This window comes from Pelobates fuscus, chromosome 4 (genome assembly GCF_036172605.1).
Source record: "Pelobates fuscus isolate aPelFus1 chromosome 4, aPelFus1.pri, whole genome shotgun sequence".
NCBI classification, from domain to species: Eukaryota; Metazoa; Chordata; class Amphibia; order Anura; family Pelobatidae; genus Pelobates; species Pelobates fuscus.
This window is the reverse complement of record NC_086320.1, coordinates 283765546-283785493: the sequence shown is the minus strand read 5'-3', so window position 1 is coordinate 283785493 and position 19948 is coordinate 283765546. Positions and strand designations below refer to the sequence as shown.

Here is a 19948-nt window from a genome sequence, read left to right as displayed (position 1 = left end):
ACAAATTTCCTATAATACCCTGCAGTCCCTAGAAACGCTAGCACTTGAGTTTTGGTCCTTGGGGTAGGCCACTTAGCTACGGCCTCAATTTTGGCTGGCTCGGGTCTCTGGCGCCCACACCCTACTCGGTGTCCCAGATACTGCACCTCGGCCATACCTATGTGGCACTTACTAGGTTTTAAAGTTAACCCGGCTTCCCCAATACGGTCTAAGATCGCCCCTATATGGTGTAGGTGATCTTCCCAGGTCTGGCTGAAGATGGCTATATCATCCAGATAGGCACAGGCGTACTCCTGGAAGCCGTCCAGTAGCCGATCTACCATCCGCTGAAACGTAGCCGGAGCGTTTTTCATTCCAAAGGGCATGACCTTAAACTGGTACAGGCCAAACGGAGTGACAAACGCCGACTTGGGGATGGCATCCTCGGCTAGCGGAATTTGCCAGTATCCTTTACACAAGTCAATGGTAGTGAGATACTGACCCCGTGCCATCTTATCTAGCAGCTCGTCTATCCGAGGCATCGGGTAGGCATCAGACACTGTCTTGTCATTCAGCCTCCGGTAGTCAACGCAGAATCGGGTAGTGCCGTCCTTTTTAGGCACCAGGACTACCGGCGATGCCCAGGGGCTATCTGAGGGTTCGATAACCCCTAGCTGTAGCATTTCATCCAACTCGGCCTTCATATGGGTCCGGACTGATTCCGGAACCCTATATGGAGCCTGTCGCATTGGTAGCTGTCCCGGGGTTTCGACTCGGTGGGTGGCTAGCGGAGTGTACCCAGGTAAATTGGAGAAGGTAGCCCCTTTAGCTACGATCAGCGCCTGTACCTGGGCGCGCTCGTGCGGGCTTAGCCGCTCCCCCAGCTGAACTCCCCGGGCGGGCTCTATCGGTTCTTCCGGCTCTAGTAGATCAGGTAGGGGCAAGTTCTCCTGATCTTCTAAGGCGGAGGCACAGATTGCCGCCACATCCTCTATCCTCTCATGGTAGGGTTTGAGCATGTTTACGGGGAGCATGCGTCTCTTCCCTACCCATGAGCAGGGGCCGATCACATAGGTAGTGTCGCATCGCTGCTCTACTACCTGATATAGGCCTTGCCAGATGGCCTGCAGCTTGTCTGTGCGGACAGGTTTTAAAATCAAAACCTTCTGTCCCACTTGAAAGCTGTGGTCCCTGGCTCCTCTAGCGTACCAGCGTCGCTGACGTTGCTGCGCCGCCTGGAGGTTGGTGTGCACAGCCTGAGTTAGCGCCTCCAGACGGTCTCTGAACTCCAGTACATATGATACGATAGGGGTCTCGCTAGCCGTACTCTCCCCCTCCCAGTGTTCCCTAATCAAGTTCAAGGGTCCCCGTACCCTTCTCCCAAACAATAGTTCAAATGGGGAGAACCCGGTCGATTCTTGGGGAACCTCTCTATACGCAAAGAGCAGGTGAGGCAGGAACCTCTCCCAGTCTTTGTGGGTTTCCCCGAACGTCCGAAGCATCTGCTTCAGCGTCCCATTGAATCTCTCACATAGTCCATTGGACTGGGGGTGGTAGGCGGAATTGATTATTGGCTTAATGCCACATACCTTCCACATATGTTGGGTGACCTCGGCAGTAAATTGGGTGCCCCGGTCGGATATTATTTCTTGGGGAAATCCTACCCTGGAAAACACTTTCATTAAGGCTTCAGCTACGGTTTCAGCATGAATGTTAGTGAGGGCCACCGCTTCAGGGTACCTGGTGGCGTAGTCCACCACGGTTAAAATATACTTTTTGCCAGAGGGACTGGGTTTTGGCAAGGGCCCTACTATGTCTACCGCTACCCTGCTGAAGGGTTCGGCAATAATGGGTAGGGGACATAACTTGGCCTTGTGGCGATCCCCTCGTTTACCTACTCGCTGGCAAACGTCGCAGGAGGTGCAATACTGTCGCACATCCTGCGAGATTCCGGGCCAGAAAAACGCATGCGTCAGGCGGTATCAGGTGCGGGTCATCCCTAGGTGTCCCGACAAGGGGATATCATGAGCAATTCTAAGTAGCTCCTGCCTATACTTCTGTGGTACCACTAACTGTTTGTTAGTCAAGGTGACAGATCCCCCCACGTCCTTGGCCGTGACACGGTACAATAACCCTTTCTCCCACGTGTAATGCTCCCCCTCTAGCCCTGTCTGGTCAGCTTGTGCCCGGTCCCTATAGACTTGTAAAGTGGGATCGGTCTGTACTTCAGTGACAAAGGTAGTCGGGGTATCCCAGGACATGGGAGTCGGGTGGGGGTCATGGTCTCTTACCTGAGCCTCAGAGTGTATCGGTGTAGCCGTGGTGCGAGCCTGTTGTCGTGTGGTTACTGGATGGGCTTCCTGGTAGGGAGCCTGTGGGACAAAGGCCGAGGTCATCTGGCCCAAATCATTCTTTAGCACATCTGCTGGTAAGTTCTGCATTAGTCCCACTTCCACTGTCCCCTCTCCCGCACCCCAGTTCAAATGTACTTTCGCCGTGGGTAGTCGGTATACCGCTCCCCCGGCTACCCGAACGGCCACAGATCCGCCAGTATGCGTGCCCTCCGATACCAAATGGGGTGCTATCAGGGTTAAGGTAGCTCCCGAATCCCGCAGTCCCTGAACCTCGTTCCCCTCAAGCGTTACCAGCTGCCGGTGATGTTGCCGGTTATCGGTGGCTCGGACCGACATTACTTCGTGCAAGATACCCAGGGGTTCCTCCGCATGAACACTCCACAACTCCTGCGTGGCTGGTTCCCTCTGGTAATGGTGAGCAGCCGCCCTGGGTACGGGGCTTGGACACCCCTGATTCCAGGTGGGCCTGCCCCGATTCTGGGTGCATTCTCGGGCCATATGCCCCCATTGTTTACAGGCATGGCACTGGATGTTGGCCCGCCCGTTGTATCTGGAAGGAGTGGTACATGTCCTTGCGAAGGACGGAACGGGGCGGCTGTGGGCGCTAGAGGTGGTGGAGCGCTAGGTAGTCCTGTGGGTCGGGAGTAGCTTTTGGCTACAGGTCCCTGGTGCCTCCGGGCATCAAAGTGTTGATCGGCCAATCGAGCTGCTTCAGGTAGGGTGAGGGGTTTCCTGTCCCGCACCCATTCTTGAGTCTCCGGGGATAATCCGTTAAAAAATTGCTCCAGCAACATCATCTGACGCAATTCCTCCATGGTGGTGGCGTTGCTGGCCTGTATCCACCCTTGGGAGGCTTGATCCAGTTTGTGTGCCCATTCGGCGTGCGAATCTCGCTCTGGTTTGCGTAAGTGTCGGAACTTGCGCCGGTATGCCTCTGGGGTAATGGCATACCTCTCCAAGATTGCGCGCTTTACTTTTTCGTAATCTTTGCTGTCCTCACTGCTAGTTTGCTTGCTAGCAGTTGCACCCATACCGACCGTTCTAGCTCATGTAGATCACACAGTCTTTCAAAGTCCTGCAAGTACCCATCGATCTCGTCCTTTTCCTCGCAAAAGGCTCTGAAGGCCTGGTACGGGATCTTGGGCTTTACCGGGTTGTAAAGAGACCCTGTGTTGGACTCGGTTCGAGTCAAGGCGTGTTGTGGGCTGTGTGCCATTACGTATTCCTGCACATTTGCCATCACCATATTCAACATGGCATCCGATATAGGCTGCGGCAAAAATGCTAGCCTAGTCCTCATCTCTCTTTCATAGAGCGTTTCTTCCATAACTACTGGTGGTGTAGCGCTGCGGGTTTGGTCTCCCTCCATCAGCTCGGCAATTAGTACCGCCTTGGTTTTGCTGCTGGCTACTTTCCCCCTGGCTTCCAGTAGTTCTTTTAAAGTCTGTCGTTTCAGTATGGTATAATCAATCTCCATACGAATTGCCCTTGCTTTCCTTGTTCGGTAGTTCCAGTTACACGAACTCTGCTTTTCGGCTGTAAGGTTCGGATCCCGTCGCTTGCCACCAATTGTAACGGAATGCAGTACATTAGTCCACGATATCCGTTGGTATCCTCAGGAAATCCACAGTCAGAACGGAAAGCACGGCAATATTCCCCATCCTCCCAATAACCGGACGGAACACAGTTTGGGAGTCAACTAACTCAGTTTATTCACAGGCTGGCATATTTAAGCAGTTCCCCATGCAAGGGGTTTCCTCACAGATAATCCAGGGGATTTCTCCCAACATGCATTACTCTTTTCCCAGCAGGCATTGCTGCACGAGAGGGATACTCCCACTAAAATGGACGATTAAGTGGATTATCCCCTCGTGCAGCAGAACTGACAATTTACTTTAAAATACATATTTTCCACAATATTCGGTATTTTAAGATGACCGAACGTTCGGTAAATAGCTGGGGTCGAAGCGCATACTTTGTGGGAATACCGCTCCGATCCCAGCTGAATTGACCGAACGCCGCACAAAACACATTAAAACATGGCGTTCGGTTTAAAAGTACCGACTAGCTAGGGGGAACAGAATGTGCCGAACGCGGGACTCCCGAACGCTCTGGAAGTCCAGCGGTGTTCGGATCATTGAGTAGCTGTTTTCAGTTCCAGGCTCTCGACGACCGAACACCGCTGCAGAGACAAAGGATCCAAGATGGCCGACCGCCGCATGGTCGGTAGCCGAACGGCGGCCACCTAGGAGAGCCCTTAATGACCGATTGCAACATTGTTGCAATTGGTTAATTGGTGCCACACGACTTGTGAATGGGTGGTCTACCTGGGGAGCCCGCATTCGTACGGCGAACGGCCGGGATAGCCGTGTTTCGTCGAATGAATGTTTTGTATGCTGGCAGCGTACGGCTGCCAGCATGCGAACGGCCATAACACAGCACATATACAGATAAGGACACACAGTATGCATTCAGCCTATGGACAACCTACAATAAATATAGTTCAGAAGTGGCTAGGTTTGCCACAGGCTTTAATGCCTAAATTATGGGGAATCACTGTGTTAAAGCTTACAACTATAGTACCTAGCACCACATCACCATCAGGCAACTATAACTTGTTACGGTCATTAATCAAAGTTCTGCTATCTAGCAGGTAAGAATCAGTATGTTGGATACAATCTTGTAACTAAAAATGGAAAAACAAATTCAAGCTGTTCCAATATTCTCCTTTTAGCTGAAATAATCGGCCTGTCGGCGACCTTTGCAAGATTCTTATCTAATTTCAGGATAGTATACACAATGCGAATTTGGGGATTTTGCTGAATGAGAACTAATTTAGTCTTGTGTTAAAATCCCAGCTTCAAAATTCCTCATTACTGTAGATTAGAGAATTTCCATATATTTTTCAAAGTAGGATGAAAAGTCAGTAACTTATAAGTATTGTGGTCTGAGAGTTGACTTAGGATCTTTTTTCTGCAATCCATATAATTTAGATTGGCAATACCTCTGCCCTTATCAGAAGGACAGATGACAATTATTATGTCGCTTAAACAAAACTACACCATGCATAAAATTACTGTCTATACATTTAATAATAGTCTGGAAAAACATAGTTTTACTGTAATGTTCTTTCTTCTGTTGTGTGTGTATATATTTACCAGTATTGCAATCCGTAATGAACAAACCTTGAATTTGTTTTTGCCGTAGAACCTGATGTGGCTTCCAGTGATGCCACCAACATGGAATGCAGCATTCAGAGAGATGGGGATAGCTATGTGATCAATGGGAAGAAGTGGTGGAGCAGTGGTGAGTGGACACATCAATGCATGACAAGGGCTACTTTCAGATTGTGTTCATGTTCTAAGTCTATAAAGCAAATTTCAGCCATATTTAATGTAGCCAAGTTCATAGCCTAGTAATAGGAATCGTTTTTTGAGTTACCACTTGCTGAACATCTTTAGATTTTGCAGAAAATGAGGGAGGGTGGCTGGTGGGCATTGTTTTAGCCTATAATGTACACTTTCTCATAATACAAGGGGAGAAAAGTCAACCTTTATGAAAGATTCTAAATATAGGACTTCACATGCTAAATGTATAAAACTGGTGATATTTTATTGCCTTATGTAACAATACAATTTGCAGAAAAGTAGGGGGCATCCTGAATTAGCACATCCTACTGTGGTATAGGAAATACAGTGATCAAGAATGGATACAGCATTTTCCAATTTTGAAGTATCATTTCCAAGTAAACCAACTTGTTCTTGCTTAATTTAGGTACCATTTTATTCTTGATCATTATTGCTACAGATCTCAATTACCTAGAACAGGGGTAGGCAACTTTTGGCACTATAGATGTTGTGTATTACATCTCCCATAATGCTATTACATAAAAACATTGGCCTTTAGCTGAATACCTACTGAAAGTGGTGTTATTTCATTGTCTTTCTATGGTGCTTCTTAGCATTTTCAGGATACTTGCCAACCTCGGATGGATTCCCACACCTGGCATAGCCTCCCTGATGATGCTGTCAAAGCTGGCCATAAGAATGGCCTACACACTGCCTGTAGATGTGTTCTTAGGCAGATAGACAGAGTATATGTCTGTCTGCCAGGATGAGGGGAGGACAATATTTGTTTAATTTTTAACAGAAATGTATAAATTTGCTAGTGATTTGACTAGCACAATGTATGGATGAAATCTATAACATGCTCCAATTTTTTAGCAACCAGGTGGTTGGCAGTTTCATATTGAAATTGTTATATAATCCTTATGGTGATCACTTTAGTTATATAGGACATTATTTAGCAGAAGCTCCAGACTCATGAGGAATACTGCAGTGGGCCACATAACATATACCACATGCTACTAACTAATACCTACAGTATTCCACATACAATCGCGTACCTAGTACATTTTCGTACATGATTCTGTGACTGGTAATGGAGTTATATCTTTCAAGCTCTGTACAAATATTGTGCATTTTATGCATATGTGGTCCAGCTGCTAATGCTTTTCTTAATCAACATGTAATGCAAACCAGATTTTCTTAGCTTTAGACGCTTTTAGTTGCACCCTTTTTTCCCCTGTGATCTCATGGTGAATGTTTGACCCGTACCAAAGAAAATATGTGTCTCCCCCCCCCCATATGGTTCCCTCTGTTAGAACAGAAAGCTCAGATTTGCTCTCCAGACCATCAGATCACAAATCTTGATTTGTTCCAGGCTTTCCTGAAAAGAGAGCGTAATAACAAAACTGTGGCATTGCTGCAAGCCATGGTTTCCTTGGCGATTGTCTCCAAAACACATCTGAACACTCATGGAGTTTCTTCGCAATTTCTGCAAACATGTTTATGTAGAATCATGAACAGAGTGGTAAAAATTTACAATAGTGTGACAATCAGCAGGAGCATTCCATTTGTTTCCATAGTGATTGCCCCTTCTTTTAAATGTTAGCTGCACATTCATTTATAGACAACAGATGTTGGTAAGTCTAACTACAAATCATTGTACCTGTTATGAAAGCATGATAGGCATGGATCTAAATACCACACTCGCAAATATTTAAGTATCACTATAGGCACCCAGACCATTTCATCTCAATGTGTTCCCCTTTTTAACCCTGCATCTAAGAACATTGCCGCTTTGAAGGAATGGCAATGTTTTCTTTGTAGGACTAACTTGCCTCTAGTGACTTTCATACTTACACTTCTGTGGAATAGGGGAGCAAAACTCCACTATTTCAATTAGATGGTCGCAGAGAGGCCATCTGATTGGTGTAGTTCAGCTTTTTGCCAAACATGCGCACTAGCCTTCCAATGCTTTATTATGCAGATGGCAGAGATATATAGCAGTAGTACCAGCACTAAGCGAAGCCTGGATGTGCATGGTCGTGCTTATTAGCTGAGAGCACTCTGCTTATGAGCCATCCCAGCACTTCAGGGCTTAGCTTAAGAGAGCGAACGATAACTCATTGCAGGGGCTTCCTTCTGAAAACGATGCAGCAGGTAGGTGCCCAGGAGTGTTGCCAAACCATTCTCAATTTGTTTAACTGCTTACACTTGGGAGGATGCCAGGACTCTCCTAGCACCAGCAGTGGGCTTTGGGCTGTAGTGATTGTGGTTCTTGGAGTGTTCCTTTAAAAGCTTGCCACAATAACCAAAAGCATTCATGGGTGAAATTAATTTACTACGTATTAACTGGTTACAATCTGAATGGTAGCCAATATTGGCAAGTTTTAGATACCGTAAGATCCCATGCTTGAAACACATCTTGAAAGATTTAAAATACAGTATAATTGAGTAAGAGTCACAAATCACCTGATTCTGCCCCTTCTTCAGATGTGGTAGGATAATCAATTAGAATGTATTGTGATGTGCATGACTGCACGTTTGTGATCTCCGAAACTGCTCACGGGGGCAGAAAATTAGCTTTACTGTAAAGACATTTTCACAAATTATGCAAAACAACAAGAAAAATTTGATTTTCAAATACAAAAAACACACAAAACAACCACAGGAATAATATTTTCTTTACTATAAATTGATACATGTAATAAGTAATATATTTTTTTTAATAATACATTTAAAGTTCATAATTATGTTAGCATTTAAAAATTATCTTTGATGTATTCTCTCACGATTGTAACTTGTTCCTTATTCTTGAACTGCTTTCCACTGTTTTCTGCATTCCCCATACTGCCACCTACCCAACTAGGATTAGTGTTTATCTGATTCCTATCTGAGAAAATCCTATGGATTTGGATCGTTGTCTTGTTGACATTGCTCCATTGCTCCAATGAATTAACATGGTGAAATTTACTGACTGCTTGCTTAGTGGTATACTGACAATGCAAATGACCAATAAACTCCAGACAGACATCTTACTAGTACTTTTTGTTTAATTTTCATGAATAAATTAGCCATTTTAAATGTTACCTGTCTGGCGATTCTGTCTTTGCTTTACTGCAAGGGAAGTTGTCACCAATGTGGACAACAATTCTCTTTATAACTGGACTTGCTCTTATTGTTATAGCTCAAATCTTATTGTGCACTGTGTTGGGCACTCAGGGGTCTTCTTGTTGCAGAAATAAAGTAACATTTTATTCTGTTTTACAAACAAGCAAAGTCAACATTCTGGACCTCTTTTGCTCCTTTCTCAAGACTAGTCATACGTTTATTATGTGTTTTTTGCTGCCCTTGGAGCACCCGGGCAAGTATGCATATGAAGATTTGGTGAAAGTGTGTGTCATCACATCCTGTGCTTTAGATAGATAGATAGATCTAATTTTGATTTTAGATGCGGAAAGTGAAGGCAGTAGTTGTGATAGGAGCACTCAGGGCTGTAACCACCAAGTTGGTGGAGGGGCTTCAGCAGATTCCAGGTGGGACATCTGAGATCACTGTCCAGAAGAGTGCAGTTCTAGGAAAGATACTGCACAGAGCCATCAGACTCCCAGACCTCTGGTTGAGGACCCAAGAATGAGGATTACACACAAAAAATACTGCCTGTAGGGGGTAAACAATTAATTTTTCAATTTATTTTTTAAAATATTTTTTTATATCGCACTTTGTCCCAGGCCACAAATGTAAAGGCAGTATGAGTGGAGTTGTGTGAGAGGTTGTTGTCAGTCTTATTTTACCCTTTTATAATACATGAAGACCAATCAAAATTACTCGAACTGTGACTTACCATCCACAAACACTCTAAAATATATATATATATTTTTCTTTGTTTATGCTTGTCTTCTGCTTTAAAGCAGAACTGTCATATGTGAGGTCTATGAACATGCTGATATTTATCCGAAAAAGCTGGCTACGAGTTCTTTGAAATGTTCAATTTTTTTAAATTTTAATTTACATGGCATGCCAGGCTACAGCCAGAGCATTTCATTCAAATTAGTTTAATCATGGTGTGGCAGTCCCCATGAACACAGAACTGCAGCTGGGGTCATTTTTTTTCCTTTCCTACCTCTAACTGTGCAGTGCAATTTATTTACTGAAGTAAAGGACCTGGAGCAAGAAAAATTCCCCTTTATCTACTTGACGACCAAATGAACAAAATTAAGTTTTAGTTTTGCTACTCTCTATTGACTGTATCTGCTTTTGTCGAAGATAAAGAAATCAGTTTGTGAAGAAATACTGGTTGCTACCGTGATTAAGCATTGCTCGCTCCTTGCATGTTAAAACAGACTTTTATCCTCAAAAAAAAATTTTAAATCACACTTGGCATACAGTAAGAAGCAACTGTGACTAACAGTTAGCAATCAATGCGTTTCGTGTACCAAAACACTTTATCAAGATCTCGATCAAGATTTTGATACACAAAACACGTTGATTGCAATGATATGCCATGTGTAATCCCACCGGCCGAGGAGACCTAATGCGCATGCGCGGCAATGCCGCGCATGCGCATTAGCGCACCCCATAGGAAAGCATTGAAAACGATTTCCTATGGACTAAGGACTTAACCCTGCAAGGTAATTATTGCAGTTTATAAAAAAACTGCAATAATTACACTTGCAGGGTTAAGGGTAGTGGGAGTTGGCACCCAGACCACTCCAATGGGCAGAAGTGGTCTGGGTGCCTACAGTGTCCCTTTAATCACAACCAATGCCTAATCACTGGGGCAACCAGTATTTTTTAATTTACATATATCATTTATTAGATTGACTATTCATACTGTGACACAGATTCATTGATGCACTTAGGACAAATATAAGAGAAATGTAGGATTTGTGATATTTAAACATTTAAACAGGAGGAATCCCAACCACCCCCCCCCCCTCCTTTTTTTTTTTCTTTCTTTTTTTCTTTTTTTTTTCTTCTTCATTTTCTCTACTTTTTCTAAAGAAATAGGTTTAAACAATGTTAAATATAAAAGTTTTATCTTAATAATGTTCAATATATTTTTTCAAATGGAGAAGCTGTTTGTTTCTTCAACGGGATTTTCAGAATACATGGAATACTCCTCAATACTTGGTGTAGTTGATCTTCTCCAAGAACTGACCTTCTTTACAGTTTTAATAATGTATGACTGAAATGTGATCCCCATAAAAGCATATAATATTGGATTCAGGCAGCAGCGGGATAAGGCTATACTTTCGGTGACCTGCATCATTATGTCTATGATCCTGCTCATATTGCAGGTTGTAATCAATACATATATTAGATCTATAGCTCTTAAAAACTTAACAACATTATATGGTAACTGAGTTATAAGGAAAACACCCACCACTGTCAATAACACCTTCAGAGACCTGGCTTTCTTGATATTTGGCGTCTTGAGGATAATCTTGGCCATCGCTGAATAGCAATATAACATGACAATAAATGGCAATACAAAACAAAATACAATATCCATGATTTGAACTGTCGTCATCACCTGCTTAATGGAATCTTTAGGATAATCTCCAACGCACGCATGCCTGCCATTGTGTTCCTTTACTGTGCTAAAGTAAAAATCAGGGATACTCAACAACATTGACGTAATCCAAACAAAGAGACAAATAATCCAACATTTCCTTTCAAAATTTTGATGACTAGAGGCCTTTTTTACAGCAAAGTACCTATCCAGGCTAATACAAGCCAGGAACTGCATACCAGAGCTGAAATTTATAATGTACAGCGCTGAGGTTATCTTGCAAATTCCTCTTCCAAATTGCCACCCAAGGGCAGCATCCACAGCCCAGAACGGAAGGGTGAGGAGCAGCAACAGATCAGCTACTGCCAAGTTCAAAATGTAGACATCTGTCTTTGTTTTCAGCTTTTTTTGGTAAGCATATATAGCAATCACTAAAGAATTGCCTGCCACTCCAGTCACAAATGCCACAGCATAGAATGCAGGGAGAAAAATCTGGGCAAACTTCCGAACTTCTTGCTTCTCGCAGAGTACCTCATGCATGTCATAGTCAAATGTGCTGTCTACATATTCGTCGTAGTTTTCTGTGGTTGTTAAAGTAATGTTTGCTTGCTGGTCCTTCATGGTGCTTTTAAATAAAAAAAAACAAAAAACATTATATTCTGAGCTTTAATGTGCAAGGGTATTTTTCAGTTTTTAGACCAAAAAAAAAACCAAGAAGATTATGTATAATAATAATAATAATTATAATAATTATGTATACTGCAGACAGTAGTGTTCTTTATTAAAATGCAACACCACCAGGTGCAACAAAGCACACTGTTCCTTTTTTTTTCTTCTTCCATTTATTAGCATTATTGCATATGCAAAATTAGAGGAAATGTAATAATGTCTTCTGTATCAATAATTCACCCCTTCTGAGCTAATCAATAGAAGTACACTTACTCTAGTTAGAACAAATGACTTCATGCAGCATCCCAAAATTAAGCGTGACATAAAAATAGGGAGTGTATAGTGCTAGTGTAAAAATTGTAAACAATTATTATATAGACAAATTTAAAAAAGCAGTTTACAATATATAATTCTGATGCTGTAAGCTCACAATAAAAGGTTGCAGCCAGTTTGTGTTTTGGTTTGGTGCCACCTTCAACATGCACAGGTTATCCTCCCGAGTTAGATCTGCGTCCTGTGACCTCACATAATTACATCACACTGACGCGTTTCACCCAATCTACATCATCTAATTGTGACGTTGGCATGTAAATGTCCAAAACGTAGTGAATAATGGGGGATGCAAGGATCAACAGCAGTACATAAAAATATATACTTATTACAATGAGTGTAGAGCCTCCTGATCTTTCTGTAAAAACAATATGAGCAATCATAGCATAATACTGTATATCAGCAATATAGATCTATTAAAAATGTAATGGGTCACTCACCCTTTTCCGAGCCACAACAAACAGGCTCTGGCTATAATGGCTGTTGAATATTGAGCTTATTCAGGCTGTGAGTATGGAGTGTCCTTCCTGGTACCACATAAAATATGAGGATATTCAATGTAGTAAAAGTAAGGTAAACTTTACTGGATAAAAACACACAGGAAACCGCAATTGCATAAGCTAAAAAAATAAATAAAAGTCCACAAACACCAACGTATTTCAACCTGGATCGGACTTTTGTGGACTTTTATTTATTTCTTCATTCCATGAAGTTTGCATTTTTGTTTGTTCCCATCAAGGTTGTGTTACATCTGAAACTCATCCAGATGCCTATTTTTTTTTTTTATAATTCTTTATTTTTCAGTGCATTAAGATATAACAAGCGGGCATGTGGTACCCCAACGACAGTCCTCATGCTTTTCGTGAAACAGTTTTAACATTAGGGTTTAGGTTAGTACTTGCACAATTTTTATATTATAGTTTAATTCACATAGAAAGCATTGCAGTCTCAACGTATTCTTATATTTATGCAACGGTGGACAAGCTGGGTACATACATCTAACTGCAAATTATCTTACATGGCTAAGACTTAGCTGATTGTTAGTTAAATGAGAAACTAGCTTTAGTGTAGCTGAGATATAGCATAATCATAGTAAAACATAAGATCGAGTGGGACATGTAACTAGATCAACTCCGGCTGCCTAATCAAGTACTTGCTGAGTGTTGCCTAAGCAAAGGAGATATTGAGCAAAATAGTTGAACTATATGTTAACAAGTTGAAAGACAATTTACAGTATATAAGTTCGCTAAGACCTGCTTATGTTGTATAGACATATATTTTTAACAGCTAAATCGAACGAGTGTATCAAGTCATTTATAAAGGGTTGGGTGGTGCACTGGGCATTTAATTTTGCGCTGCACGGCTAGTGTCCATAGCGGTGGGTCTGCAGACCGTCATCCGATGCCACTGTTGTGCTGGTCCATGTCCACTGTCGCTGGTCCATGTCGGGCGTCGGTCCTTGATCGGGGCCATTGCTGTCAGGTACGGTGTGGAGACTTCAGGGCATCCCCGCTGGTTAGGTCTGTGCTGGCAGTTGCCTGTACCGACATGGTAAACTGGGGACATCTCTTTCGCATCGTGAGCCGGGATGTGGACTCCATCGCTGTGGGCCTTGTGCTTGCCGGTCGTCCGTGGTCTCACTGATGTGGGTCGCACGCCTGGGTGCTGTTTCGTCTGCGTGGAGCTGCGTCGTTTCGGAGGCGGGAGTCCCCTTCTGCCCCGGGGTTGCATGAGGGCTGGTGCTTGTAGGCCACGAGCCTGGAGACCATTGTGGGCCAGGTTCAACCCTTTCGGGATGGTGCGAGGAATCTTGGCAGGTTGCTTGGGGCTTCGCTTGGCTGTTCCCCGCTTATGTGGCCGGCACCTCAGGGGCTTGCCCCTTATTGCTCTCAGCCCGGGAGGGGTTGAAACGTGGGGATCGGACGCTTGGGTTGTGGTGGTGCCCTGAAGCGGACCCTCACTCACCCGACTGCCATCGGCTCCGGACGTAGCAGAGGAGATTCGGCGTGGCACTTCAGTCCATAAGCGTGCCTCTAGCTTGGCCCAGAAGCGTTCAAAAGCGAGTGTTATGGAGTCACTTGCTTGTTCCCAGGTGTGCATTGCATCTGGTTGTGTTCGTAGCTTGTCTGATATTGATGGCTGGTGGTGAACCGCCATCTTGGGTGTTCCCGTCACCGCGTGTCTCCTAGATGTGTTTGTGCCTGTCGCTTGGTGCTGGGTCCGGGACACTCCATCCGGCGGGGACCGGGATATCCCCCACCAGTCCACGGGGGGGGGGGGGGGGGGTGCACGATTTGCTCTCGCTTGTTGTGTTCCGCATCAGGCGGGAAGGCGGCCGTCCTTCCCCGTGCGTCCGCTAGGCCTCATTCTATTGCCGCGGTTCCCGGTCGGGATTGGTGCCGAGTCTGGTATCGACCGACGTTTCGACCCTCCCAGGTCTTTTTCAAGATCTTGAAAAAGACCCAGGAGGGTCGAAACGTTGGTCGATGTTTGTATACACCTTATGTATTAATAAAGCACTATTTGTCACCTATATGAAGACCTGTGAGTGCATCCCGTTTTTGATTTTTCTATATATATTTACAATTTTTTATTGTTGTAGTTAAACAAGTTCAGTGCAAAATTGATAAATAACATGGCAACATCGATACCATGTTTGAAGAACAAAGCACAATAAAGTGCATTTAACAGATACAGTAAATACGATGAAAAATAGAATAGAAGTTTAAATAATGTTATTCTTTTTCTGGGAGTAAGTAGCTTGAGCTTGGCTTTCTGTGTTTCCACGCCTCCCCCATCCCATAGCAGCTCCTGGTAGCCTAATTTGCCTGTTCCTGTGAGCCCCCCACATTCATATACACTGTGTGTGCCATTGGCTTCTATTGGAGATCCTGATAGAAATCCGATGTCACAGCATATTTCCTGTTTCTTGTGGTATTTCTTGAAAGCAGGCTAGTAGATATCTAACTATTTACTTGCTGTTTTATGCACACACTGACCCCCACTGTTAATTGTCCTGCTTTACAAATCTGCAGAAAGAAGGAAGTGGCTGAATTTTGTTTGCATGTCCTTGATCTAATTTGTTTCATATGACATGTGATAGGAAATGGGTGGCACAGTCCACAACATCTGGAGCTCCGAAGGTTGTCTGCCCCTTGTTGTAACACATGTGTTTCATCAATCTCAAGTACTTTATTCAAGTGGAAAAATAATGAATAAGTCTACTTAGAAAGCGAATACTGTAGTGTAGTGCAAGATCTTGTACAGTAAGGGGGACGTATCACTAATCCTTCCTCCTGAGATGTTTAGAGTGCAGGGGGCATATAGCATAGCAGCTGCTATTTTGGCAAATAGCTCCAGTGGTAATGAATAGGATGAAGAGAGTGTTCGGAGTGTTACATTAATGTAAAATCAAAAACAAAGATCGATAAGAGACACAGCTTATAAAAGCAGATTCTGATTGTGTGGTAAACGTATAAAAAAAAAGACATTTAGCACTGAACAACCTTCAATAAAATTTAAACAACCAATTTAAAAATATTTTATAAACTAAATCCATTCTGTTTAATGGAATACAACTAACGTAATGACTGCTGAAGAAAATGTTTAATAGAAACAGATGGTTAAATAATAAAGTTAAGATTACATTTCAGAAAAGAATGCACAAATGAAAAGAACGTGTAATGATTATGCTAAGTACCCTAATAGCAATAATAAAGATCTACAAATACACATTTTAATCGTCTAGATGTGAAACTCATCCAGCGGCTTTTCTGCAACTGTTTGTAAAGGCATGGCTTCCTCGTTGCTGGTCCAATCCAATGTGACCTCATAGAGAGGAGTGTTGGGGACCTTATGTGTATTCACAGTGAGTGCTGAACACATCCACTGCTTCTCAATAAACAGAACCCTACTTTATATCCAAATTCCAGTTTTCTCACAACAATGCTAATAATGAAAGGCTTCAGTCACAGTGGTACTGCCATAGGCTTATATAACATGCAAAACAGAGAATAGGGATTCGCTTAGTGCTAAGACATCTCAGACACTTCCTTGTAGCCATAGACCATGGGAATGTCCAGCAAACCAGATAATTTAGATGTATCTAATTTTTATTATGTTATACAATACTTTTTAATCTCCAAATTAAACATAAATACAACTACATCTTGGGCTGTGCTTTTAATATAAGCAAAAGTATGAATGAAATATGCTCCTTACCAGAGTAAAGTAGACAATGTATTTTTGCAAGTACAGTCCACACTTATTAAAATTTAGATTCACACTTTGTATAGAATCATTCACATAACTATAGATTTGAGGATTTTTTTATTTTTACTATTGTTTTGAAGGTCTACCCCGTCCTGAAATTGCTTCACATTATTACATTTATATATATATGTGTGTGTGTGTGTGTGTGTGTGTATGAGGGTGTGTGTGTGTATATATAGTTTGTAACATTGTATCCTATTGTATCAATGCAATGTTTTGTGGACAAAGACCCAGGACATACTTGAAAACGAGAGAAATCTCAATGTATCCATCCTGGTAAAATATTTAATAAATATATAATAAAAAAAAAAAAAAAACAACCAGAAAATGTAAAGATTGTGACTGCTCTTATTACTACTGAAGGTATTTGTATTGCTTTTATCTTTATTATTTTCTACAATTCGTCCTACTCTTATTCTTAAAGGCATTTGAATGTGTTTTCAGACAAAAAACACAGAATGTGTGTGTGTATATATATATATATATATATATATATATATATATATATACCCGTTTAGAATATAACATGTTTTAAAAAAATACACACAGATTTATTTCCAGCTCATATATTATAAATATATAATTACCTGTAACTGGAGATTCCAAGTTTCTGGACAGAAATAACAGATTTATATATTTTATAATATTATATCTGTTTGAGGTAGTTCATAGTATTCAATTACAATAGTTCAAGTACAATAATTTTCACATCATTCTCAGTTTTATGGTAGCATTTTAAAAGCATTGCGTTGTTAATGAAACACACATAATTATGTATATACAGAATTTTTTAAAAGAAGCATGCTCACCTAATAGCAGATCCCAAACCGTATTTAGACGAACGCAGAGTTTCTGGATTGTGTTCAGTGGTAGGGAGTTTCTCAGGAAAAGTATGCTAAAAGCTCTGTCACTATTCCAGCACCCCTCCCTTTTCTGTAAAAAAAAGATAAACTGTTTTCACATTACATCTTTTTCTCCCTGTAGTTTTTTCCCCCCATGTATAGGTACACTGCACCAGAATATAATGTTACCTTGTTTGCTATAATAAACAAATATTCACTTACGGTATGTTTGAAATATTTTTCCTGGCTTTACTGTAGTTTGCTGTGTTGTTTAAAGAATAGCAGCTGTAGTATATTTGTACTCTGGGCAATTTTAAACAGATTACCGGTAATTGTAATGAGATATAGGATTTGAGAACTGAACACCGATATATAAACAAAGAATTAAAGAATTAAAGAATTATACTTTTAGACTCTGGCACATCTTGGTAAAATCTCAATTCTGTCGTGTCCTCAAATATAGCAACATTTCAGACCTAGTTCAAGGCCTTTATCAAGTCCCTGGCCATCACTAAGGACACAATAAAGGAATATTTATTTTAAACAAAGTGCTGGACCATTCCTTTAAATTCAGCTGGAATTTTCGCCATTATTTTGGAGAGGACCAAAAGTCCTTTGCACCCACTGAAGAAAATGGTTTCCATTACTTATATACAAAATTCACACGGAGAGTACAGCAATCATCATCACGGCACCTGGTCAGCTTGTGTGGATCCTACTGATTGCACTGGGAACCTCTGGGCATTAGTAGTAGCAGGGCCGGCCTGGGGAAATAATTTGGCCCGGGCATTTTTTATTCACAGCGGCCCACTGAAAAGGGGGCGGGGCCAGATAGGGTGTGTTTTGTCATCCCCAATGACAAGCACGCCCCATCTCAAAGTGAGCATGTTGGTTCAATGCTCTTCCAGGGCATGAGAAAAGGGCCCTGTATTTGTTCTGCACAGCGCAAGCAAATTTAATAACATGCTTGCGTTGTGTTTGCTTGAAACTTGTCTCAGGGGTTTCCATAATTGGGATACTCACGGTATCCCATTTATGGAGACACTATGTGTTTGCTTAAATGGAATCTAGTGTGTGCATAGGGTATCCAGAGTGTGTATGTCAGAAATGTAGTGTGTGTGTGTAGGTGGTGCAGCGTCTGTGTGTAGGGGATCTAGTGTGTGTGAAGGAGTGCGTATAGGAGATCTAGTGAGTGTGTGTGTGAGTGATGCAGCGTGTTTGGGGGCTGCTGTGTGTGTGAGGGTTGTAGTGTGCATTTGTGAGGAGTATAGTGTGTGTGGGAAGGTGCTGTGTGTGTGGGAGGGTGCACTATGTGTGTGTGAGGGTGCAGTATGTGTGTGAGGGCGCTGTGTGTGTGGGCACTGTGTGTGGGTGCTATGTGTTAGGATGCTGTGCGAAGGTGATGTGTGTGTGTTAGGGTGCTGTGTGTGTAAGGGTGCTATGTGAGTGAGGGTGCTGTGTGAGTGTTAGGGTGCTGTTTGAGCTAGGGTGCTGTTTGAGCTAGGGTGCTGGGTGAGCGTTAGGGTGCTGGGTGAGCGTTAGGGTGCTGGGTGAGTATGTTAGGGTGATGGGTGAGTATGTTAGGGTGATGGGTGAGTATGTTAGGGTGATGGGTGAGTATGTTAGGGTGATGGGTGAGTATGTTAGGGTGATGGGTGAGTATGTTAGGGTGATGGGTGAGTATGTTAGGGTGATGGGTGAGTATGTTAGGGTGCTGGGTGAGTATGTTAGGGTGCTGGGTGAATGTTAGGGTGCTGGGTGAGTGTTAGGGTGTTGGGTGAGTATGTTAGGGTGCTGGGTGAGTGTTAGGGTGCTGGGTGAGTATGTTAGGGTGCTGGATGAGTGTTAGGGTGCTGGGTAAGTATGTTAGGGTGATGGGTGAGTGTTAGGGTGTTGGGTGAGTATGTTAGGGTGCTGGGTGAGTGTTAGCGTGCTGGGTGAGTGATAGGGTGCTGGGTGAGTGTTAGGGTGCTGGTGAGTATGTTAGGGTGCTGGGTGAGTATGTTAGGGTGCTGGGTGAGTGTTAGGGTGCTGGGTGAGTGTTAGGGTGCTGGGTGAGTATGTTAGGGTGCTGTGTGAGGGTGATGTGTGTGTTTGCAAGGATTGTGTATTGGGGGGAGGCAGGTAAATGCCGATATTGAGGTTTTTTGTTATTATTAAAAAAAAAAAAAAAGATTATATCCCCCCCTCCCTCCCCTCCCTTCTTACCTGTAGCCTGGAAGGGGGGGGGGAGGGTGCTGACATCCATCCCTGGTGGTCCTCGTGGTAAGTGAACTCTAGCCTGTGGGGCTAGAGTTCACTCTCGCGAGACCCGGCCGGTTGCCATGGCAACGGCCCGGATCTCGCGAGAAACCCGGCGGAGCTGCAAGTTAGAGCTCCGCCGGGTCCGCCTCTCCAGGCTGGCTCCCTCCCTCTCCCAGCCGGCGGCCGCATTTGACAGCATGTGGGCCGGTGAGGGAGATCTTTGATCTCCCCACCGGCCCTACATGCAACACAGCAGGGCCGGCGCTCAGATAGCGCCGGCCCTGCATAGACCGGCTGGATCCCCCCGGCCTCGGCCCGTGGCCATCGCGGCCCACCGGGCATTTGCCCGGTTTGCCCGATGGCCAGTCCGGGCCTGAGTAGTAGTGACACTATAGCTGT

The 19948-nt window shown here is 43.4% G+C and overlaps 2 protein-coding genes across 2 annotated transcripts in view; one reads left to right on the top strand and one right to left on the bottom strand.

Moving 5' to 3' along the window:
* ACAD11 (acyl-CoA dehydrogenase family member 11) overlaps window positions 1–19948 on the top strand; it is a 115515-nt gene that overhangs the window by 56066 nt on the left and 39501 nt on the right. The window contains exon 13 of the mRNA XM_063452159.1: window positions 5541–5639. Within this exon, the coding sequence (XP_063308229.1) occupies window positions 5541–5639 (99 nt within the window). The remainder of the gene's footprint in view (window positions 1–5540; window positions 5640–19948) is intronic.
* ACKR4 (atypical chemokine receptor 4) lies at window positions 10718–17339 on the bottom strand. Its single transcript, XM_063450664.1, has 2 exons — window positions 17273–17339; window positions 10718–11817 (listed from the first exon to the last, which is right to left on the bottom strand). The coding sequence occupies exon 2, from the start codon at window positions 11811–11813 to the stop codon at window positions 10743–10745; it is 1071 nt and encodes a 356-aa protein (XP_063306734.1). The 5' UTR covers window positions 11814–11817; window positions 17273–17339; the 3' UTR covers window positions 10718–10742.

Bases quoted from the DNA above. Each gene is read 5' to 3' on its own strand.
- ACKR4 (XM_063450664.1), bottom strand. From the start codon at position 11,813: ATGAAGGACCAGCAAGCAAACATTACTTTAACAACCACAGAAAACTAC.